This window comes from Myotis yumanensis, unplaced genomic scaffold (genome assembly GCF_028538775.1).
Source record: "Myotis yumanensis isolate MYYU_CA2020_CCGP unplaced genomic scaffold, mMyoYum1.0.hap1 SCAF_2, whole genome shotgun sequence".
Classification (NCBI taxonomy): domain Eukaryota; kingdom Metazoa; phylum Chordata; class Mammalia; order Chiroptera; family Vespertilionidae; genus Myotis; species Myotis yumanensis.
This window is the reverse complement of record NW_027223753.1, coordinates 157,807,993-157,832,746: the sequence shown is the minus strand read 5'-3', so window position 1 is coordinate 157,832,746 and position 24,754 is coordinate 157,807,993. Positions and strand designations below refer to the sequence as shown.

At 40.8% G+C, this 24,754-nt stretch overlaps 1 protein-coding gene across 1 annotated transcript; it reads left to right on the top strand.

Moving 5' to 3' along the window:
• LRRC58 (leucine rich repeat containing 58) lies at positions 1 to 24,361 on the top strand. The gene is made up of 4 exons (XM_070406273.1): positions 1 to 611; positions 10,738 to 10,866; positions 13,472 to 13,749; positions 18,696 to 24,361. Exons 1-4 carry the CDS (start codon positions 112 to 114, stop codon positions 18,887 to 18,889), a joined length of 1,101 nt encoding a protein of 366 aa, XP_070262374.1. The 5' UTR covers positions 1 to 111; the 3' UTR covers positions 18,890 to 24,361.
• Positions 24,362 to 24,754: the final 393 nt, after the last annotated feature.

Sequence of the window (24,754 nt, the reverse complement as noted above, 5' to 3'; positions counted from 1 at the left end):
CCTCTTCCGAGGAAGCTCTCGCTTCAGGTTCCGGGGCCGCGCAGCTCCGGGCCTGGGGGTCGCGCGCGGCGCTCTCCGGGTTCCGGGGCCGCGCGCCCCGCGGCGGGCCGGATGGAGGAGGCCGGGGCGGCCGTGACCGCGGGCGGGGAGGCCGAGCTGAACTTGTCCCGCCTCAGCGTGTCCCCCGAGACGCTGGAGTCCGAGCTGGAGTCGCGGGGCGAGGAGCGGCGCGGCGCGCGGGAGGCGCTGCTGCGGCTGCTGCTGCCGCACAACCGTCTGGCGTCGCTGCCGCGGGCCCTGGGCAGCGGCTTCCCGCACCTCCAGCTGCTGGACGTGAGCGGCAACGCGCTGACGGCGCTGGGGCCCGAGCTGCTGGCGCTGCGCGGCCTGCGCACGCTGCTGGCCAAGAACAACCGGCTCGGCGGGCCCGGCGCGCTGCCCAAGGGGCTGGCGCGGTCGCCGCTCGCGCGCAGCCTCCAGGTGCTCAACCTCAGCGGGAACTGCTTCCAGGAGGTGCCCGCCTCGGTGCTGGAGCTGCGCGCGCTGCAGACCCTCAGCCTGGGGGGCAACCAGCTGCAGACCATCCCGGCCGAGATCGAGAACTTGCGGAGGTGAGCGGGTCCCGCCGACGGGGAGGGGCCGGGGCCGCCGGGCGGGGGCCTGGTCTGCGCGCAGTTTAGTTGTCGCGTAACCGCCTCGTTCCCTTTCCAGCGGTTCTCAACCTGTGGGTCGCGGCCCCTTTGGGGGTCGAACGACCCTTTCACCGGGGTCGCCTAAGACCATCGGAAAACACATATATAATTCTGCCGCCAGAATTTTATATTTTTTTGTGATTAATCACTATGCTTTAATTATGTTCAGTTTGTCACAATGAAATTGGGGGTCACCACATGAGGAACTGTATTAAAGGGTCGCGGCATTAGGAAGGTTGAGAACCACTGCAACTCGTGGGCGGTGAGCACGGCCCCGCCAGCTCAGCGGATCTAGCGAGGCGGCGTGGGGCCGCGTTTGGGGTGTTGTATTTCCCCGAAGCAGATTTTCGAGGCCGTTTTTCTGTCTCTCTTGGCGTGATTCAGACGGATAGCTACTCAAATGCTGATGTTGTCACTTTCTTGCTTTGTAATAGCCCTTGGCCGTTTTCCCCGCCTATAGACCAGCGGTTTTCACTCTTGTTCATCTCATGGCACGCATAAACTGATGACCAAAATTCTGCGGGACACCGAAAAATGTATTGGGGTTTTTTTGCTGATCTGATAAGAAAAAAAAACAATTTTTGATTCATTCACACCAGGCGGTTATTGTTGTGTTGGCTATTACTTTGTTTGACAATCCGGGAAGAGAGGTCAGTGCCCCTGACTAAATAGTCAGGTATTGCATGTTTTTAAAATTCTGGCGGCACATCGGTTGAAAGTCGCTGCTATAGATCAAAGTTTGTGCCTTTTAGCCAGACATACGATGTACTCTGATCCGAACCTTGCTTTCTAGGACATTTACAGCTCCCTGGTCTCTAGTAACAGCAACGCCCAAGTCCCCCGTGGCAGGGGGTGGAGGGTGGGGAGGCCGTGTTTTCAGGTCCCTAGTGGATACTGGAAACCTCAGATAGTACCTGGCCCTATTTATACCATGTATTTTTCAATATGCACCTACCTGTGATAAAGTTTAATTTGTAAGTTAGGCACAGTAAGAGATAAACAACATAATAAAAGGAACAACTATAACTACGTACTTGAAATAAACATGAATGTAGTCTTTGCTCACGTCTTCCACCCACAGATTTAATGCCTTTTTCCTATTAATTCAGCACTTACAGGCACGGTGGTCATAACTTACGCGTTTTGAGATGGAACAGAAAAACTAGCTCAGATTTCTGTTTCCTTCACAATTCCACAGATCATCCCTACCTTAGTTTTTTAGCAAACTCAGCATACGATTTTTTTTTCTTTCCTCTAAGTAGAGAACTTTCACCTTTTTACTTGCAGGAAGTACTTTAAAGCTTTTCTTTGACATACCAGAATTGCCAGCATCACTGCTCTTGCTCTTTGGAGCTATTACTAAGTAAATGTGACTTGACAGTTGATCCGATTAACTAGATGGCTAAGTGACTTATGAGTGGGTAGTGTATGCAGCGTGTATATGCTGGACAAAGGGATGATTCACAACCCAGGCGGAATAGAACAGGTTGGTACTAGATTTCATCACACTAGACAGAACAGTGCATAATTTAAAACTTATGAATTGTTTACTTCTGGAATTTTCCATTGAATAATTTTGGGCCACACTTGACCACGGGTAACTGACACTGGGGAAACAAAACTGCAAATAAAAGGGAACTACTGTACTACTTGTGGAATTCAGTAAGCCATGCAGTTTACCAGCACCGATGGGCACACAGTAAATATGCATAGAATGAATGCAGTAACTCTTCATGGCCTTTTCCTTTTGCCTGAAATGTTGCCTGTACCTGGTAAATTCCTATTCATCCTTCAGCACCCACCACGAGGGTGATATCTTTGTTTTCTTAACTGCTTCATGAACCACAACTAATTTATGATCTATACTGTACTTCCTCTGTACCTCACTCATCCCACCATTGCATTTATCCTATTGATTATAATTCCTTGTATACAGGTCTGCCTTATTCAGCTAATGTATGTTGAATTAAATGCAAGGAAGAAGTAGAGACACAGGTAGCAAAAGTCCCTTAAATGTGCTGTGCAGGAGAGTAAGAAAATAGTGCAAGAACCAGTGGATCGTCCAAAGTGAAAAAAAGTGTCTTTCATCTGAAAATATTCCACAGCTTTTATTTGAATTTTCTGAGATAACAGAATGCTAAAGATGGGAGGGACCATAGAGCTAATTGTAGTGGAAAGAACATTGGCCTGAGAATAAGGTCTCTTGATGTCCCAGCCTTAGGCAAGTCACTTAATATATCCTCACTACAGCCTCCTAATCTGTAAAATGAGGCATTTGGACAAGATATGTCTTCATTTACTCATCATGGATATTTATTTAGTACCTACCATGTGTCAGGTGCTGGGGATACTGTGGTGAACATGATTCTGCCCTCCTGAAGCTAACACTACAAGAGACATTAAACCTCATTATTTAATTACAATTGTAAGTTCTATGAAGACATACAGAGTGCCTTGAAATGAAATAACAGTGGCCTGCCTGATGTAGTTTGGTTCTTCAGCAAGTAACATTTGAACTGAATTTTTGAAGGAGGAGTATGAATTAACTAGGAGAGGGTGGGGAGGGATCAGTCCAAGTTGAAGGAGCAGCACAGGTGAAAGCCCAGAGGCAAGAAGGACTGAAGATCACAATTTTGAAAGGAGGACATTGTATTAGAGCATAGTGAGAAAGTGGCCAAGAGGGAAGGTGGCAAATCCATTTGAGCCAGACCTCCAGGAGTGGGCAAACGATTTGACTGGAGGGCCACAATGGGTTCTTAAACTGGACTCGAGGGCCGGAACAAAAGCATGGACGGAGTGTTTGTGTGAACTAATATAAATTCAAAGTAAACATCATTATATAAAAGGGTATGGTCTTTTTTTTTTTTTTTTAGTTTTATTCATTTCAAACTGGCCCGATCCAGCCCGAGGGCCGTAGTTTGCCCACGGCTGGTCTAGAACCTAGTTCTTTGATTACTCATCTGTTGGATGTTAGGAAGATATCTATCCTCTTTAACAGCAATTTTAAAAGTATTGCAGAGTGTATAATCCATGTGAAGGTCTCCTTTATCCCCAGCCTTCATTTCAGGAAAGAATAACAGATATGAATAATTAGCTTAATTGGCATAATTAACCTCTACAGATTTGTAGGGTGTCTTCATGTATGTTTTCTGTGCTTTGTTAATCTTTGATCCTAGCGGCAAACTCTTTTGAAGAAATGGTTTCTGAAAGGTCAGTTTTGAAGTATCTATATATATAAAAAGCTAAGTGACCGACCATACGTCCCACCGTATGTCTGTCCGGACGTCTGACCAACCTACCGGCCAGTATATATGACATGCACTGGAAATTTAAAAATAAACATTGACTCACGCATGCCCGATACATATAAAGCTCTCACTGGTGCCAATTGCATGCATGTATTAATTTTATAATACTAGTGCCCCAGTGCATAGATGGGTGCATATTGAAAGGAAATTAATTAGAAGGTGGGGCGGAGCGGGACTGGGCGAGACAGGTCGGACATGTCCTGGAGCCAACCTCCTGTGGTCCCTCCCTGGCCGGCCACATCTGGGGCGGCACCGTGGTTCGAAGGTCGTCTGCAGAGTGAAACGGGGTCCCTCAGCCTGGCCTGCGGGGATCGGGCTGAAACCGGCTCTCCAATATCCTCCTAGGGGTTCTGGATTGCAAGAGGGTGGTTCTCGGGTGACACACCCCAGAATCAAGCTCCCTCCTCTCATTCTGGGTGCTACATCCGAGAACCACAACTGCCAAGTCTCCACAGCTCAGCAGCTCCTGCATTAATCCTCTGCCCCCTGGTGGTCATTGCATGTCATAGCTACCGGTTGGACAGTTGCTTAGGCTTTTATATATATAGAATATATAGATGTTATATATACTATTTTGACATGTAATTTTTTGCAGTAATGTAATTACTGCACAAATCTTTCTTCTAATTTCCTTTCAATGTGCATGAAACCATACACCGGGCCACTAGTAACAAATAAGTAGATGCTGAAAATCTTATATATGTATATATTTTTATTTTTTGAAAATCTTATATTTATTAACTTCATTCCCATAGAGTAAATTAAGCTCAGTGTGAACCATAAGGTTGTGGATGTAGATTCTAATCATCAAAGTATCAGGTTATTCTCCAACAAGTAGGTATAATACCTCTTTGGCTAGTATATAGACAAACTTATTTTTGTTTTTATAATGTTGAAAGTAACTTATTTGGTATTTTGGCCTGTTTCATATGACATCTAAACTTATTCCTCTCAATTAGCTCAGATGCTTAGTAACTTAACGCCCAGTAATTATTTTAAAAAGCAAAAGCTTCAGGACTGTTTGGTATCCAGGATTCTAGACATTTGGAGAGTAGGTTTGAGCACAAGTGAGTTTCACTTAGTACCATTTCTCTCAGTATTTTCTTCTCAAGTAATGCCTTCCCTTTTCTATTCATGACCCTTCTCTTACTGTCTGATGTGGCTTTAGAAATTGAAGATAAGAGACTTGTGATAGAAACAAAGGTAATTATTAATGCCCTAGAGCAGTGGGCAGACCACTAATGGTTGGTAAGGTCCAAAAGGTTGGCGACTGCTGCCCTAGAGTGTTTTGAAGCTAATAAATTGGTATCTTAAAAAAGAAGTGACTGGACCAGATGATAAATAGGAAGTGATAAAGTTTAAATAAAAATGTTTTTCTCCCATTTAGAATCACATACTGAGTTTTTCTCTGGTTCTCAACTTCTTCCTTCTGATTTCTTTCTTTTATTGCCTTAATTTGGGGCAAGTACCAAGGGATGATTCCTCCATTTGTGCTTCTACTTTTGAACATAGAATGTACTCTAAAAGCCTGTAGTCAGTGATAGTGTTTGAAAATAATTCAATATGAGGATGGTATCTCAAGAAAATTACTTTCTTTATCCATACATATATGGTTCTTTCTCTGTTTGTTTTCTGCCTTTTTGTCTACAAATATGTCTCACTGTAATTTCATCTCCCTTTAACAGTAATTATAGGACTAATGTATACTTTTGTTATATTTATTAGTAATGTTGTTTTTATTTGGATGGAGAAGAAAAACATTTTCTACTTATATCTATGATTAAAGTTGATTGACACTAAGGGACCCTACTGTATTTTTTTTCAATGGGTCATTGGCCTTTGCTAGAGAAAAGCCACCTACTTCAGTATTGCTAAGGATTGGAGAACTGAGATACTATTCAAGAAACAAATCTAAGGATGGTCTGTTAATGGTAAACAGAAAGGAAAGGAAGAATTCTGTAAATTTTGTGAATGATTTTCCTGTTTTCTGTATCTGTCCAGCACTGAAAGAATAGAATTGTTCCAAGCCTGATCAGCAGAGGTGCAGTGCTGACGACTATAAGAACTTTTAAATACTACAGTTTTGTTTTAAATTCAACAATAGTTTTCCTTCGTTTTTACAGAAAAGTGGGTTTGGAAACAATAGAGTGTGTTTTGGAAATTTAATTTTATAAATAATTTATAGGCTTCATGTTCCTAGAACTTTGGGAATTATTTGAGTTTCAAAGTGTACATTTAATGTGCTGGTTGTGTAATCTGATTAATGACACCCATCAGTTGCAAAAGAGAATTATATAATCTTGAAATCATTGGCTTGGTTATATTTTAGAACATCAGATTCTTCACTGCCAAGTCACAGTAACTACTAAGGTTTGGCATCCTTTGTCTGTATGCCTCCCAACCCACTCCAAAATATTGAGAGAAAAAGTCATTGAGTAGTAACTGACCACCAGACACTAATTTATCTAGGTTAGTTACTTAAATAGAAAAGGCAATATTTAAATTTGCTCTCATTCACTCTCCCCTTTATTCATTTTCTTTTCTCCTTCGGTAGACTATAATGCAAGTTGTTCTTTAACTGTTTAATCCTTTATAAAACGACTTCCAAGTTAGCTAATATTTTTTTCCAGATAGTCTTCTCATTAATATAATTATTTTTCCAGAGTAGTTTCTGTTTGGGGGGCTCCAAATATTCTATTCTGATTCTTTTTTTTATTATTGATTAAGTTATTATATATGTGTCCTTTCTATTCTGATTCTAATTCTATTCTGTTCTCTTGACTCTAATCATTGAAAAACAGCTATTTCTGAATAACTGAGCATTAATTTAGACCATTTTTGTTAAGCCCCAAAAATCTTGCCTAGGAAGTTTTTAGACCAGTGCTTAAACATTTACATATAAGTGAATTTAGTCTTGAATACAGTTGATTTTTTTAAAAAATATATTTTATTGATTTATTACAGAGAGGAAGGGAGAGAGATAGAGAGCCAGAAACATCGATCATCCGTCCCCCGCTCCCCCCCCCCCCCCCCACATCTCCCACCGGGGATGCGCTCACAACCCAGGCACATGCCCCTGACCGGAATCGAACCTGGGACCCTTCAGTCCGCAGGCCGACGCTCTATCCACTGAGCCAAACTGGTTTCGGCTACAGTTGATTTTTGATACAGTATTTGAAAGACAAAAAAAATAATAATAACAACATATTGGAATTAAACTTGTTTGTTTTTAAGCATTATAAATCTAAGAGATTTATGCAGTCAGAAATAGAAAAAGAGTATCATTAGTATGTTTTTAAAATGACAAAACTTTGAATCACCACACATAAAGGAAGGCGAGATAATGAAGTAAAGATAGGAAATTCAACAAATGGAAGAAATTAAACCTAGAAAATACATGTAATAAGGCTACCTACAAAACTCTTTACAATAAGCATAATTTTGAATGTCAGAGAGGTAAAGGAGGGAACTTCATCAATGAAACAAGAATAAGAAGTTTAAAAATTGACAGTTATGAAAACCCTAGTTAGAATTCCTAGGAATGAAAAAATGTAATTATGAACTTAATAGGCCGAAAGATAGCTTATAGAATAAAAAATATTTAAAAACATGGATAATTGATTCTGAAGTTCCACTGCTAGCTATTAGAAATTCTAGAAAGAGAATAGAGAGCATGTAGGAAAGGAATGTTTGAAATAATAATGGTTTAGAATTTCCCACAATTAAAAAGAGTACTTAAAACTGATCATGATAAAACTTCAGAACAATCGGGTTAAATAAAGAAAAAAGATTCTAAAAGCTCCTAATAAAAAAAGAACACCAGATTACCTACAAACGAGCAATATGCTAATACTGGCTAAAATAAGATCACAGAGCAGTAACTTCCTAGGCCAGTGGCCGGCAAACCGGGGCTGGCGAGCCACATGCGGCTCCTTGGCCACTTGAGTGTGGTTCTTCCACAAAATACCACGTGAGGGCACACACGTACAGTGCGATTGAAACTCCATGGCCTATGCGCAGAAGTCGTTTTTCGGAAAGGAGATAGACGAAACAAGTATACAAGACGAGTGTGGATGGGAGAGTTGGAAGGGGTCGACTGCTGGAAGCCGGTCCATCCTTGCTGCTTGACACAGTCGCTGCAGGAAAGAAACATCTGCACAGCATATGTTTCAAGGGACCTGGCATATATAGCATATTGTTCTTAATATGTTTGCTCTCCTTAGTGCCATGTGTTTTAACCAAGGTCACCTCTCCGAGAAAGGTTGTTTCCCCAGGTGGGGATCTTTCCCTGAGGTTAGGGAGGGGATACAACCCCTTAATTAAGTGCCAGGCGGGTAGTTAAGCTACATAATCTTTACTCCCTGGAATGGAGATAAGAAACACCCTAACCTTTGTAATAGAAATTGACAGGATTAAAATCGGCTGGTATAAAGACAATAAACATCAGATCCTCATCAGTTCCTAACCAGAACTCCGACCAGAACTTTGGCTGGAGATCCTGGCTAGAGGTCCTGACTAGACTGCTGATCAACTGAAGGCTGTCTTTGTGTCATTCCTTCTTCGCTGACTCCGTCCACACCTTTGGGGACCCCTGGACCCGCTGGGACTAGACTCCAGCAGTCGACCTCAGCGAACGTACCTCAATCAGATTGAGAAAGTTTTTAGCAAAGGCCAGTTTAGGAGTACCCTAATTAAGTTAACAACAATGTACCTACCTACATAGTTTAAGTTTAAAAAACTTGGCTCTCAAAAGAAATTTCAATCGTTGTACTGTTGATATTTGGCTCTGTTGACTAATGAGTTTGCCAACCACTGTCCTAGGCTAATAAAAGTAACTGTCATCCTAGAAATTAATGCCCAGCCAACCTATCAACCTTTTTTATCTCATGGCATACATAAACTAATTACTAAAATTTTGTAGCACACCAAAAAATTTATTTCTTGCCAATCTGACTAAAAAAAGTATAATTTTGATTCATTCACACGGGATGGTAACTGTTGTGTTGGCTGTTGTCATTTTCTTTTTTTTGACAGTCTAAGGCAGTGGTTCTCAACCTTCTGGCCCTTTAAATACGGTTCCTCATGTTGTGACCCAACCATAAAATTATTTTCGTTGCTACTTCATAACTGTAATGTTGCTACTGTTATGAATCGTAATGTAAATATCTGATATGCAGGATGGTCTTAGGTGATCCCTGTGAAAGGGTCGTTTGACCGCCAAAGGGGTCGCAACCCACAGGTTGAGAACCGCTGGTCTAAGGGAAAAGAGGTCAGTGCCCCTGACTAAATAGTCAGGCATTGCATGTTTTTAAAATTCTTGTAGCAGACCCATTGGAAACGGCTGCTCTAGAAGGATACCGTGGCTGTTGTGTGGAAAATAGCTGCTGAAGTGAGAAGGGAGTGTGATGGGAAGAATGGAAGCTCAAGACCGGAGGCTATTGTAGTAGTCCAGATGTGAAATGGTAGAGATGTGCTTTTTTATCCCTTCACTTTTAATGTATTGAGGTATTTCTATTGTAAGTGTAACTCTTGTAAAGAGCACAACTTTATACAATTCAAAGTCCTTCCTGAGGTCTGGAGGACCTGAACTGTCCTTTCTAGACTACCTGTCTGACCTATGTGACTATCACTGTCCTGCCTTTGGCTCCCTGATCTACCCACACTGGCTGTGTTGCTCTTTTATAGCACAAGCATTTTTCTACCTCAGGGATTTGTACTCAGTCATTTCATTCAAATCTTTGTTCAAATGTCATCGCCTACAAGAAACCCTTTAAGACCCCCCCACCCCTTCCCACCTAGAATATCACTCTCATCAACATCTGGTTACTTCCCTTTTTCTTTATAGTACTTAAAGCTGTCTGACAAAATATATACAAATTCATTGATTTATTGTCTGTCTCACTAGAATGTAAGCTACTTAAGGTCAAGTAATTGGTTTTATTTTCACTAAATTCCCTAGAATGGTGCATGGTAGGTGTCTGGTTCATATTTGTTGGCTAGGTACTTAACATGATATATAACAACATTATTCCACTTTAAAGAAGAAACCGGAGCATAACATTAAATAACTGGTCCAAATTCTTGCACTGGTGAGTGGTAGAGCTGGGATTCAATAAAATAAATACAAACAAAAATAAAACCACTAGGTAGTTGTGCTGCGCCAGCACGGCCAAGGGTGAACCTGAGGAGGGGTGGTGGAGGATTGAAGAAAAGACAAATGAGAATACAGCTGGGGCTCCGTGGATCTCCCGTGCCTGGATGAGGACAGGAAGACCCAGCCTACAAGCCAATGCTTTATTTTATAGTCTGATTAAAACAAGGGTAGATTTACATGTATACAAATGTAACACTTGCTGCACCTCCCACAATCCATTAGTTACTTAGGAAGGAATTAGGGAGGGCTACAAGGTCAGGCTTAATTATGCTAGGAGAGCTCTGCCCTCCAGGCTGGGACTTGTTTGTGGCCCTGCCACAGGTCAGCCTGAGTTTGATCCTAGAGTTGCTCCCTAAAGGTAGTATTGATAATATTGCCTAATATTGGTGTGTCTTGTCTGCTTGCCTATAATATAAGCTCCCTGAAGATTACATTACTTCTCTAGAGACTGTATGGCATATAGCAGATCCTAAGTAAAACATTTGCTGAATGAATAAATGAAATGTGTTCATTGTAATAAAGGAATTGGAGTATCTTATCTAGCTTTGGTTTATTTACTTTTTATTTTTGTTTATCTTTGCAGTTTAGAGTGTTTATATCTTGGAGGAAACTTCATCAAAGAAATCCCGCCAGAATTAGCAAATCTGCCTTCTCTAAATTACTTGGTATTATGTGACAACAGAATTCAAAGTGTACCTCCTCAGCTTTCACAGTGAGTAGTTTCAAGCAGCTTATGTATACACTAGAGGCCCAGTACACGAAATTTGTGCACGGTGTGGTGGTGGAGGGGGGAGGATGCCTGCACCCTCTTGTAATCTGAGACCGCTGGCTCCTAACCGCTTGCCTACCTGCCTGCCTGATCGCCCCAAACCAGTCGCCTGCCTGCCTGATCGCCCCTAACTGCTGTCCGGAAGGTCGTTCCGCTGTCCAATCTAATTTGCATGTTAGGCTTTTATTATTATAGATTAGGCTTTTATTATTATAGATGGAGATACATGCTTAGGAATTACTGTTTTGGCATTCACCCACATGTTTTATAGGTAGAAAGAACTTGATGTTACATGAGAATTACCATTATGTTTGCTGTGAATGGGGTTGCTTATTTTTAATGTTACTTTTAAAGGCTGTGGTTTATTTCTAACAATATTTGTATATTGTAATAAAAAATAGGGTATTCATTGACAGAGATTTCCCAGGTTTTTATGGGAGTTTGTTAATTTTATATAAAGCACTAGAGGCCTGGTGCACAAAAATTTGTGCTCTCGCAGTCTGGGACCCCTTGGGAGATAACGACCTGCTGGCTTAGGCCTGCTCCTGGGTGGCAGAGGGCAGGCCCAATCCCTAAGTGCAGCCCCTGGTCAGGCTCAGAGCAGGGCCGACTGGGGAGTTGGGGCGCCGCCCCCTGTCATTCACAGAGCAGGGTGGATCAGGAGGTTGCGATGCCACCCCCAGTCACACTCAGGGTAGGGCAGATTGGGGGGTTGGGGCACCGCCCCCTGTCACACTCAAGGCAGGGTCGATGGGGAGGTTGCGGCGCCACCCCCTGTCACGCACAGAGCAGGGCCGATCAGGGGGTTGGGGTGCTGCCCCCTGTCACACAGAGCAGGGTCGATCAGGGGGTTGGGGAGCTCCCCCCTGTCATGCACAGAGCAGGGCCAATCAGGGGGTTGAGGAGCTCCCCCCTGTCACTCACAAAGTAGGGCCGATAGGGGAGCTGGGGCACTGCCCCCTGTCACACACAGAGCAGGGTGGATCAGGGGGTTGGGGCACTGCACCCTAACACACTCAGGGCAGGGCCAATGAGAGGTTATGGCTCTACCCTGTCACACACAGAGCAAGGCCCGTGAGGGGGAGGGGCGTTGGAGCGCCGCACCCTGTCACACACAGAGCAGGGCCGATCAGGGGGTTGGTGCACCGCACCCTGTCAAACACAGAGCCGCAGGGCAATCGGGATTGGGGAGCTCCCCCCATCAGGCACAGAGCAGGGCTGATCAGGGGGTTTGGGCGCTGCCCCCTGTCACACTGATCCCGGTGCCGGGAGCCTCGCTGCTCCGCTGATCCCGGTGCCGGGAAGCATATTACCGTTTTACTATAAAGGATAGAGGCCCGGTGCCTGGGTAGGGGCTGGCTGGTTTGCCCTGAAGGGTGTCCTGGATCAGGGTGGGGGTCCCCACTGGGGTGCCTGGCCAGTCTGGGTGAGGGGCTGAGGGCTGTTTTCCGAAAGCGGGTGACTGAAGCTCCCAACCGCTCCTTTTTTTCTTTTTCTTTTTTTTATTCTGGGCCAGCTTTAGCTCTGAGGCCTCGCTGCTGAAAACATCGATACAATGTTGCGGCCGGCTGGCTGAACCTGGCTGACTGAAAGCCGGTTTCTGGGGTTTTGTTTAGCTTCTTATTTGCAACATAGTACATAGTTTCTTAGAGTTGCAGCTGAGAGGCAGGGAGCAGCAGGCGGGGAACGTTGGAGTCCGCAGTCACGGGAGCAAGCAAGCCTCCCTGCTCGCTTCAGTGCATGGCTGCCGGCCGCAATCTTGGCTGACAGTTAATTTGCATAAGGATATGCTGATTAGCCAATGGGAAGGGTAGCGGTCGTACGCTAATTACCATGTTTCTCTTTTATTAGTGTAGATTCCTATCCTAATGAGATAATGTGAAGGGTCTTGATTCCTGCTGCATTTAGAATCTTTCCCTTTTTTGGTTCTCTGATAAAACATCCCCCCAAAATGTTTAAATCTAGCATTATATTTCATCTAGTACATCAGAATATTCTCTTAAGTATTCTGTACTATTTGAGATTCCATGGGCAAAAGCCCATGATGACATTTACAAATCTGTACTCTGATCTAGTTTTAGCACTTTTAAATTTTATTTCCATTAACCTAATCTTAACACTACGGTGTCGGGTGAATTTCCCGCCAAAATATAAGATGGCGCGGGCAATTATTTAGGTTTGCCACGCAAAATCAGAGTTAGTTTAAAATGCCTATATCTTTTGAAGTATGGGTTCGAAGTATGGGTATGAAACGGTTCGCATACGCAGGTAGGTATCTTTGTGAACGGCAAACAAACAAATATTTGGTAATACGCAGTTACAATCGGCCCGAGTTTACACGTTTCCCGCACTCCACCGCAAATCTATATGAACCGAGTTAAGACGGCTCCCGCGGAGTACGCGCAATTCACGCGAGCCGACTTAACTCGTTTCCCGCAATCCAAGTGTTAATTGCACATTATGGGGAAATCAGGTTAAGTGAAGAACTTAACTTTCTTGGTAGATATCTTGCTTACTGTCATTGATTTTTGTTCTGCACTCATTCCAGGTTGCATTCGCTTCGATCCCTCAGTCTTCACAATAACTTGCTGACATACCTGCCTCGAGAGATCCTCAACCTTATTCATTTGGAAGAATTGAGTTTGCGAGGAAATCCGTTGGTTGTTCGTTTTGTTAGAGATTTAACCTATGATCCTCCGACTCTCCTGGAATTAGCTGCTCGGACTATTAAAATTCGAAATATTTCCTACACTCCCTGTGATCTTCCTGGGAATCTTCTTAGATACTTGAGCTTAGCCAGCAATTGCCCAAACCCAAAGTGTGGAGGTAAGCTAATTTAGTGTCCTTGTTTTCCATTCAGTTAGCTATTTTCAAAATTGATGATCTCAGTGTTTTCATTAGCTGTCTTCTTTCAGAGAAAGGTAATTAGTCTGTTTCTCTCATCCTTTCACCCTTTTACCAGAAACTGAGACCCTCTCTGGATTTGATTCTTTTTCTTTTCTTTCTATTCTTTTCATAGTCCTTTATGATCCATACACAAGGAAAACACCCAGAAAGTCTTATCCTGTTTTGGAACTGTCATAAGATTTGTAAAATGAGAGGAAACATAAAAGGAGCATAACAGCCCTAGTCTGTTTGATTCGGTGGGTAGAGCATCAGCCTGCGGACTTACGGGTCCCAGGTTCCATTCCAGCCAAGGGCACATGCCTGGGTTGCGGGCTTGATGCTCAGTAGGGGGTGTGCAAGAGGCAGCCGATCAATGATTCTCTCTCATCATTGATGTTTCTATCTCGCTCTCCCTCTCCCTTCCTCTCAGAAATCACTAAAAAAAAAATATATATATATATATATATATATATATATATATATATATATATATTTTTTTTTTTTTAAAAAGAAGCATAACAATCCTAATTGCCTAGAAAGAATCTCTAAAATGTTTAGCTACTTAGAATCACCAATCTGAGTATCCGGTACCTTTATAGAGTATGATTCAAGATATATGAGAATGGGCAGAATGTGTGCCAATTTCAGAATGTACATTGGAATTTTATATACTTTTAAATCCATGGCTCAAAATTTCTTCAGTTTAGAGTATATGGAGAGAATGAAACAAATGCTATAATGTAAGGCAGAATGAAGTAGGAATTCAGTGTAGTATTGGAAATCAGAAGAGGGAGAGAGTTCATTTAACTACATCTGGAAAAGATGAGATGATTCTTGACGTATGAGTTGGATTTTGTTAGGGTAAGATTGAGGATAAACTTTTCAGAAGGAAAGAATAAAATTGGAGATAAAACAGCAGTATGGAGCAGAATGTTGAATGAGTAATTGGCTCAGTTGTACAATTAGGGGAGTAATGAGAGAAAAGAGTTTATAAAAGATTGATTGAGAGTAGGTTATGAAGGGCATGGAGTGCCAGGGAGTGTGAGTGGGAGTTGGTGACTGATAGGTCATTTTATTTTGGCTCCCTCATAGAAGACTGCTACTTAAAAAATTCAATTTGATGGGGGTACAGAAAGGTTTTTACTGTTGTTGGATATATGTAGGTGCTGAGGAAATAATATATAATTATGATCAGAGATTTTTCTTGGAAGTCCCATCATGTCTTGAAACCATTATAAGGTTTATTAAAAAGGAGAAAATCATTTAAGTTCCTCAAAGAATATCAAGAGAAAAAAGACATTGGTTCAAAAAGAACAATATTCGAGCCTTTCTAGTCACTCACTCTTAGAAGTATAGATTGCTGTGCTGTGCCAGATTATAATTGCTTAAACTTTTCTCTGGTTCTCTTTCCTAAGTTGGCTTTAACAATGACAAGGGACAACATTCACACCAGGCCTTCAGACTCAGTAGTCTCTGTCTAATCTCTTTAAATCTATCCTTTTCTGGAAATGGACCTCTACAAGAATTCACTTTTTCTCTTATTTGTTTCTGAATTACTTCTTCAATATACTGATTTGCTACTTATCTTAGGAACAAAATTGCATTTTAAATTATTAGTTTAAAATTTAAGATAATATATAAAATGAACCATTGACATTTTCCCCTCCCAGACTCATTAGTTATTAAACTCTAAGCAAAAGTAATTGTATATTTTGTGAGACATTTTCTCTATGTAGTCTGAGATCTTATGAATGACAAGATAATATTGTACTATTTTAACTCATGGTAACTCTATAATGCTTTATTTTGTTTCTTCCTTAGGAAGCTAACATATTTTGAGGGTATATAAATACTGATTGACCAGTTTATTGCATTCTTCTACTTTCCTAAATTGTTCAAAGTAACATACCTTGAATTTCCTTTATTAAACTACTAGAGGCCCGGTGCACAAAAATTTGTGCACTGGAGTGGGGGGCGGGGTGTCCCTCAGCCCAGCTTGCCCCCTATCACATACTGGGAGCCCTCAGGGGATGCCATGCTCCCTGCTCCCTGCTTCCCTTGGGGAGCGGGACTAAGCCACGCAGTCTGGCCTCCCTTTGTGGGAGGCGACCAGGCTGATTAGGGGAAGGCACCAGCCCCATCACCCCACTGTTGCAGCCACTGCCAGTCACCGCAGCCACCAAGGTGTTTTCATCAACACGGACTCCAGTCCCTTTGCCATGAAAAAATGACAACTTTTTTTAGGCATTTTCAAGATGTGTCTTTCATAGGATATGACATTTCTTCTTTTTTTATCCTCACCTGAGGATATGTTTCCATTGATTTTTAGAGAATGTGGAAGAGAAAGGGAAAGACAGAGAGAAACATCAAAGTGAGAGGACACTTTGATTGGTTGCCTCCTGCATGAGCCCTGACCTGGGCCCCGGCCAGGGAGGAGCCTGCAACCTAGGTACATGCCCTTGGTCAGAATTGAACCTAGACCCTGCAGTGGGCAGGCTGAGGCATTATCCACTGAGCAAAACCAGCTAGGACAGGATATGACATTTCTTAACCCTCTAGCAGCAGACCTTCCTTTTTTTTCTCCAGGAGTGTGGTAAAAAACTCTAGATCACCTATTTGAACTCTTATTACCCAAGTTACTAAGAATATTACCAGTGGCATACAGGGAGCTAAGCCAATCAGCAGTCAGAAAAGGTGTTTCCTCTGTAGTTCACACCAATTGCCGGCTTGGCCCCTGCCCAGGCCTAACGCCTCTGGCCGAGTCATTAGCCCTGGGCAGGGAACCCCCAGCTCCCACCATGGCCGGCTCAGCCCCTGCTACCCGTGATCCCTGGCACCGCCCCTGCCCAGACCTAACACCTCTGGCTGAGGCATTAGGCCTGGGCAGGGGATACCCAGCTCTCCATGATCTCCTGCTCCACCCCTGCCCAGGCCTAACGCCTCTGGCTGAGGCGTTAGGTGTGGGCAGGGCACCCCCAGCTCCGCGCCACCGCCATCAAGGATCGCTGGCTGGCTCCGCCCCTGCCCAGGCCTAACGCCTCAGTCCGTGGCTTGGCACCTACGTATGCAAATTAACCGCCATCTTTGTTGGCAGTTAATTTGCATATCGCCCTGATTAGCCAATGGGAAGCATAGCAGAGGTACGGTTAACACTACGGTGTCGGGTGAATTTCCCGCCAAAATATAAGATGGCGGTTCGCATACGCAGGTAGGTATCTTTGTGAACGGCAAACAAACAAATATTTGGTAATACGCAGTTACAATCGGCCCGAGTTTACACGTTTCCCGCACTCCACCACAAATCTATATGAACGGAGTTAAGACGGCTCCCGCGGAGTACGCGCAATTCACGCGAGCCGACTTAACTCGTTTCCCGCAATCCAAGTGTTAATTACCCTTTTTGTCCTTTATTAGATAGGATTAGAGGCTCGGTGCACAACAGTTGTGTACTGGGGCGGCGGCGGGGAGGGGGTCCCTCAGCCCAGCCTGCATGCTCTCACAGTCCGGGACTCCTCGCGATCCTTAGCACTGCCGTGGAGGCAGGAGAGGCTCCCGCCACCACCGCTGCGCTTGCCAGCCATGAGCCTGGCTTCTGGCTGAGCGGCACTCCCCATGTGGGAGTGCACTGACCACCAGGGGGCAGCTCCTGCGTTGGGCGTCTGCCCCCTGGTGGTTGGTGCATGTCATAGCGACTGATCGTTCTGCCGTTCGATCAATTTGCATATTAGCCTTTTATTATATAGGATGAGTTATAGTTACTGTAGGATCAAAAAAATTAGGAAGTTAATGGGGTAGTGTTAGGGAAAAATAAATAGAAATTGTTATTTCTTCTTTGGACCACATCTTGTTATTTTGGTTCTTTTTGTGACACACACAGAGTTGTTGGTGCCAGAGGAAATTTAGGTAAGGTATAGAGGTTGAGATTCCTCTCTAGAGAGGCAATTTGACCCAGAGTTCTAGATGTTCCAGTTATACTGCAATCATTGTGACAGCCTAGGTTTGACATGTGCGGTATCTTGAAGGAGCAGCTAGAACCCTGATATACAGCAACCTCTGCTTTTCTCTCAGCTCTAAATGTATTTTTACTTAGCTGAAGGGCCACAGTTCAGGAGCACTGTGGAATCAAAATTAGGAATCAAAAGAGCTGAATAACCCTAGCCAGTTTGGCTCAGTGGATAGTGTTGGACTGCGGCTCGAAGGCTCCCGGGTTCGATTCTGGTCAAGGGCATGTACCTCAGTTGCAGGTTCCTCCCCAGCCCGGGTCCTGGTCAGAGCACGTGCAGGAGGCAACCAATTTTGGTGTTACTCTCTGTTTTTCCCTCTCTCTTCCACTCTTAAAAATTAATGGAAAAATATTCATAGGTGAGGATTAAAAGGTACTAGTTTCAGTCTACCTAACAATATATAATTGTGTGAAAACCCTATGAAACCATTCATGAAACAGCTTTGAAGTGTGTAGAGTTAGAACCTGTCGAAATGTAAGATATCATCTTTTTTCTTTTTATTTTGCTTCTCAAAACATAAAGAACAAGGATACCAAAAGTTGTCTCCTTTCTGTAAATTTTGAAGTTTTGTAGGCTTTTTAAGTTTCTTGACAGTAGGGTAGTACTATCAGGCACTGTCTATCAAATCACCGAGAGAAAACAAGCTAAATAAACAGTGTCCTTTTAATACCATCTCCCTTTTAGGTAAATCTGGCCTCCCCTTCACAGCCAAATCATTATAAATAGCTATAAACAGCTATAGAAACATCTAGTTCTGCTTAAGATTCACAACAGAGAAGTCTGTACATGACATTGCTTCAGAATGCTGGAGAAATGGTTGCAAAAGAAACTGATTCTGTGCTTTGTAATGATTACTTTATACTTATTCCTCCTTCTCTCCAGGAGTGTACTTTGACTGCTGTGTCAGACAAATAAAATTTGTGGACTTCTGTGGAAAGTACCGCCTCCCCCTGATGCACTACTTGTGTTCACCAGAGTGCTCTTCGCCTTGCAGTTCCACATCCCAGAGCGAATCTGACTCGGAGGACGAAGCTAGTGTTGCCGCACACAGAATGCAGAAAGTTCTTCTTGGTTGAAGAGTGCAGAGTGGAGTGAAACACTAAAAGACTGAGAAAAGGTTATTAGAAAAGAGAGTAGACTGTGAGGTTCACTAGAAACATTATCTTCATCTTGAATGTCCATGAAAGAGTCAGAGGTGATATAAATAAAAGATTTTATGTATCATCTACCCATTCAGCAGGAATGAGTCCATTTCCATGTTTGGATTTAAATGTAATTCACTCTGAATGGGCGTTTTAAATTTGGCTGATTGTTTGCAGTTTTCGCTCAAGTTTTGCATAACTCCCACAGCAGACTAGAACATTCTGAAAAGCAATGCTATAATAAACCTTGAGTGGTAACAATTAAGATAAAGAAATAAATGATCAAAGCTGTAATTATTACCAGAGTTGTCCTTGGGTTTAGGTTGAACACTATACCATAATAGAACTAACCTTCTTCATATATTGCCCATATGTCTAAATTACAGAGCTATTCAGATAAGCTCACAGATGGTTACATGGGCCCTAAACCTTTCTGACCCCACTATCTGGTAAAGTAAGGGATATAACCTTATGTGGGATTTTAAAACTCTTCAGTTCTGCTCCTTTATTTTATATGATTGCTATTACCCTTAGGTAATCCAGCAATGACTGTTATAGTGCCTTAAATCCTAGCTAGGATTTGGAAGTTTATGCAAGAGATGATGCCAGAGTAGCCTATAGCCAGCCATACTGTGCAGAACGCTGAAATATGCTTAACAGAACTAGGTAAACAACTGTATATCTGACACCTGAGCTCATTACTACCTTACCTTCATTTTCTGCTTAAACATGAAGTACACCCCTAGCAAATCACTTTTACACTTCATGAGAGGCCTCAGTCTTGATCACTCTGTTCATCATAAGAGATAATAGTTTTTGATTGAAAAAAAATTTGTCAGATTTCTTTGGACAGAATAGAGATTCATGTAAGCTTTTTTGTATCTTGCACAAAGGAGTGGGAAAATGACTTTAAAATTTTAACAGTCAGTTATGACTTTATTGCCTGTGTGTACTGAACTATAACTTCCTCTAGATTTTAAAAAAACACTAGAAAAACATCACAACAAACCAAATAAAATTTGGGCAGCAGTCGTGTTTGTACACAATAGAACAATTTTCAAAATCAGTTTAACCATGGAATATTTTTAAAATATTTTTTTATATTGATAAGTTCAGTAACAAGCTGGTATTATAAAATAAGATACACAACACATACTAGCAATCTTAGATGCAGATCAGAAATGCATTGCAAGCAGGAGGTGGCCTCCCTTCTGACTTGCTGGCATTCATGAATGAGCACATCATTTCTTAAAGCAGATTGTTTTACAGTAATGATATGTATATGTATTAGGTTTTTGTCATATGTAGTATTTTTTTACTTTAGAAGAAAATATACTGTAGGGTAGTTTAGGGTTTGTCTGTTTATTATATGTTAATTCATGAAACAACATGAAAGTTTCATGACTGCAGTTGTGAAACGCTGCTATAAAGTAAGTCCCTTCCCCTTGTTATAATGTAGTAAGATTCTTTTTCCCTTTTGATTCAGAAATTTTCTACGTCTATGGACACAATCTAGTATATTTCTACTGCCTAGCAAAGTATACATGGGTGATTATGTCTTACAATGGAAGTAATAACAAGTCTTGTTTACTTCTCCATTTGAACCACAGCAAGTTATAGACTACAAACGTATGAATAGTAAAGATGACTTAGGTAGTACCTAAGTGGCAAACTCAAAATGTTTTGTAAGTGACTCAGTTTAGATATATAAAATATTTTCATAGAAAATAAATAATGTATTCATAGTAAAATTTGAATAGGACCAAATTTTTCTGGCTTAAATGCCTCAATTTACTTTCAAATTTATTACAAGCTTCGCCTAAGTAACAGCTTGGGTAATCTTTTTTAAGAATTGATCTTTGTAAAAAAAAAATAAAAAAGAAAATGGATAGGTATGGTAAATATGGTGTTCAACCTTACATACCTCTTTCCAGCTTCCCAGAAATAAGATGCACTGATTGAGCTTTTACAGATGCGTAAGTAGGTCTAACCAGAAACGGTTTCTAGCTTTTGCTATATAATGTAGATGTATATAGCAAACTATCAAAATGTTTGCTATGGTTCTCTATATGTGCATTTGAAAACCTAAGATCAGTGTCCAGCTGTCTTTCGTGACTTTTACTGAAATCTACGTTATAGGTGTTTTATCTTTTTAAAAAATCTTTTACAAGAGCTTTTTACCTTTTAACCTTTTATAAGAGCTGCTAATTCCTAAGATTTCCCCCCTGTTTTTTTCCCCCTACCTTCCCTTTCTTGGTGACTAGAAATTAAACCAGAAGGTGAGATATAAGGGACCTGATATTCTAGAAACCAGATAATCAGCTCCCGAATCATCTAGCTCACTCTGTATTTAAAATGATAGTCTATATCTCTTTAGTTGGTAAGTCACATATTTGTGTTTAAACTATAGTTAATAATCTTTATCTTTTGAGATGTATAGAATATGCACCAATTTTCATAGTGAAATAAGTATGTTTAGCTCTACTTGGACAATTTTAGTGACCAAAACTTATGTGGATAAAACTACTTAGCCAAAGCATTAAAGTGTTTAGAATGAAATTCTTCAGTGGTAATATTTAAAATTGAAATGGATACATTGAACATTCTTAGTAATCTTTATCCTTAGAATATAGTTCTCAGTGTCATGAAACTGAGAGGTGAAGTAGTCTTAGGATTTTAGGAACTAGGAAAATTTTGCTTTCATGGTGCCAGAGAATGGCTGACCTAAGGACAAGCTAGTCAGGGTTGTCAGTATTCCCTGTATTTGAGTAGGTAAAATAGGTCTGGGGGGTTACCGTTCATATTTTACTTCTAAATGTGTGCCAGAGGAGTCTCTTACTAAAATTCCTAATACCTGGAACTTTGGGCTATGAAATTTGGAAGAAAAGACTTGCATTGTAAATTGTAACTCAAATTTGAGAAATTTTTGTATTGATGTAAATAAAAGTTAAAGACAGTTCACACTAGTGCAGTATAACACTGCAGACCAATTCCACACAAACATTGTGAATATCAGTTTTAAACAAGAAAGAGGGAAAAGGCTCATTGCTGGAGTGTGAAATGAAAGAAATCTTTTAAAGCAACAAAGGGCAGGGAAATAGAAGTTACCAGGGATATCTCTGAGCAAAGAAAGTTCTTTAAAGTAATAGTGAATTGTTTTAAAATTAAGTTGCCAGACTACCATCTGAAAGCCTTTCTCGTTGATTTCTTTAGTTTCTGCTATTGGGATATTGCCCACATTCCTCCATAATGAAGGGCCAGCAAGTAATAAGAATTTCCTATAGCCAACCTTGCTCTTTCCAAAGGGAGTAAGTAATACCTCATTAACCTGGAATTTGTGGTACAGTCTTGGTTAATGTTTACCTTTGCACTATGGAAAAAAAAACACACACCCACAAAACATAATTTCTGCAAATAAAGTTTGATCTTTTAAAGCATTTTATATAAAGAGTTATTCTGAATAATAAGACCTTTTGTAGGCTAAACTATATCAGTTATAGTATGAGTATATAAAATTAAGCTGCATTCAGAAATACCTAATTTTTAATGACCCCTTCTTATCCAAAACAGATTTAATTGTGGTGGTGTAACTATTACTACCCATTTAGTTCAAAATAGTGAGCTGGGCGTTTAACAACAGTAAAAGCTCCTGTATAGGTTTTTAGGCAGCATGATCTGCAATACATAGTTCTGATTTCCTCTGTATAGAAAAGAAGCACTTGAGCTTCACTGTCTGTATTAAACACTATACTCTGTAACATTAATGTGATGAATTTAATAGCATCCAATTTTGTATTTTCATTAGTCATGATCTTTTTAAAGGTAGCCGTGTCTTCAGCTCAGAAAAGTATGTGCCTTAAATCCTCCAGTCTACATCCAGATTTTGGGGGGAACTAGGTAATTTAATAAGTTGTTTATGACAGTCTTGTCACCCTTTGCACTTGACTTGAGGGAGAAAAACTGTGATCCTGAGGGATTCCTTTCGCTAAACAGGGCCTAATGTCTATGAGTCTAGGGCTTCTGGAGAGGGAATCCCAGGCATGCATCCTCTCAGAAGGTCAAAGCCATAAATAAAATCAGTGCAAAGGTATGTTCTCTTTTATATTATTTTATAAAGAAAATTTATCTGCTAACACTAAGGCGTGATAGTTTCTAATCAACTTTATATTAATAGTATATAAAGATGCTATTGCCATGAGGCCTACCATATTTTGTGAGTGGCTTATCTATAATACTAGGCTGAAGGTGAGGGTGTATATGTTTTAATATTTTTGCATGTAAATATCTTATTTCTTTTTCTCTCTTCTTGGTCCATATTTGCCAAGAATGATGTAGCAAATAACAGTTCACGAATAACACATGTTGCACATTATTGAGCATTTTCAGGGTAATACTGATTTGGGTGCTACTAGACTTACCTAGTATTGCTCTGTCTCACTTTATCACAAGAGATAGTATTCAATCCTGTAAATATTAAAATGCATTTAGTTTAATGAAAGTTTTTTATATACTGCCATACCAGAAAGCCATGGTGCCTGGAGAAATTGCATTCAACAACTTATTTCTTCCTTTGGTTGTGGATAAAATTGTTTTATTCCAAATCTCTGGGGAAGAAAATAGGATAAGATTGACACCTCTATTGCTGGTACTATAAAAACATTACTAAATTGGTTAGTATTTCTGTCTGTAACTGATGTTTTAAGAGAATCTTTTCACTAACTTAAATGGTTGACATTGATGTATTATTGGAAAGGAATATTAAACTCAGCAATCACTTTACAGCAATCATGGAGAGACTTGTGTGCCTACAATTGGTGTTGTATTTCTGAGCCCACTTCATATTCATGAGAAACAAAAACATAATGGGAGGAATATTTTAAATAATCAGTTTTTAACTTTTTATAAAGTTTGGGACTTTAAAGTATAAACAAAGGATGTTGAAAATTCATGTACTTTTAGTCAAATTACTTTTTTATCTGATTTTTAAATTTTCTGTATTTGAAATCTTGTGAATTAGGAATATCTATATAGGTATATATAGATATTTAAAACTGGTAATAAATGTAATTTAGCAACATGATTCGATAATTACAATTTATTTTCAGAACAAGATACAACTTATTGAATCAAATTTCTATATTACCTTGTAATGGTAAATGCTCTAAAAAGAATATTTTAAGCTACTTCAATTCTTTACCTCCTTTATTCCCCCAGGACACACAAAAGAATGTGATCTTGTATTAACTAACCCTCTGTGTGAATTTTGCCATATCAAACATTTTGCTGTATTGTATTAAAAGTGTGTTGTTGGAATTTGATTCTATACTTTGGAAAAGTAATTGTATTTTAGCTTTAATTGACAAGCATTTATTTTTTTAAAAAACTAAAATCCTTATAATATTGGTATTTGCCTGGATTACTTGCTATATCATTGCTCATCTGTTTATTGAATTGTCTCAGTACATGAATACATACATTAAGTGTATAGTAACATTTACTCTCTATGCTAGATGCAAGGGATAAGAGATGAATTATACCAGATCTCTTTCTACTCCAGTTCCTTCTTCTTCCACAGTCTTAACAGATTTACGGATGCATGCTCTAATTAGAAATGAGGTCATTTTGCTAACTAAGGTCGGTACCTTCTTACATTTAGTCCAGAATCTAACAATTTTAATACTAAGTAGCGTAGAACTAACTGAACAGTGTTGATATTATAGTATTTAGTATTATTCTTTAGTGCCATTAATTTAGTGACTATGGAAACCTGACATTTTTCTAGATTACAAAATTTGAAAG

Coding starts and splice junctions, on each gene's coding strand:
- LRRC58 (XM_070406273.1), top strand. CDS start 112: ATGGAGGAGGCCGGGGCGGCCGTGACCGCGGGCGGGGAGGCCGAGCTG. Junction 10,867..13,471: donor GTACCTCCTCAGCTTTCACA/GTGAGTAGTTTC, acceptor CACTCATTCCAG/GTTGCATTCGCTTCGATCCC. Junction 13,750..18,695: donor CCCAAACCCAAAGTGTGGAG/GTAAGCTAATTT, acceptor CCTTCTCTCCAG/GAGTGTACTTTGACTGCTGT.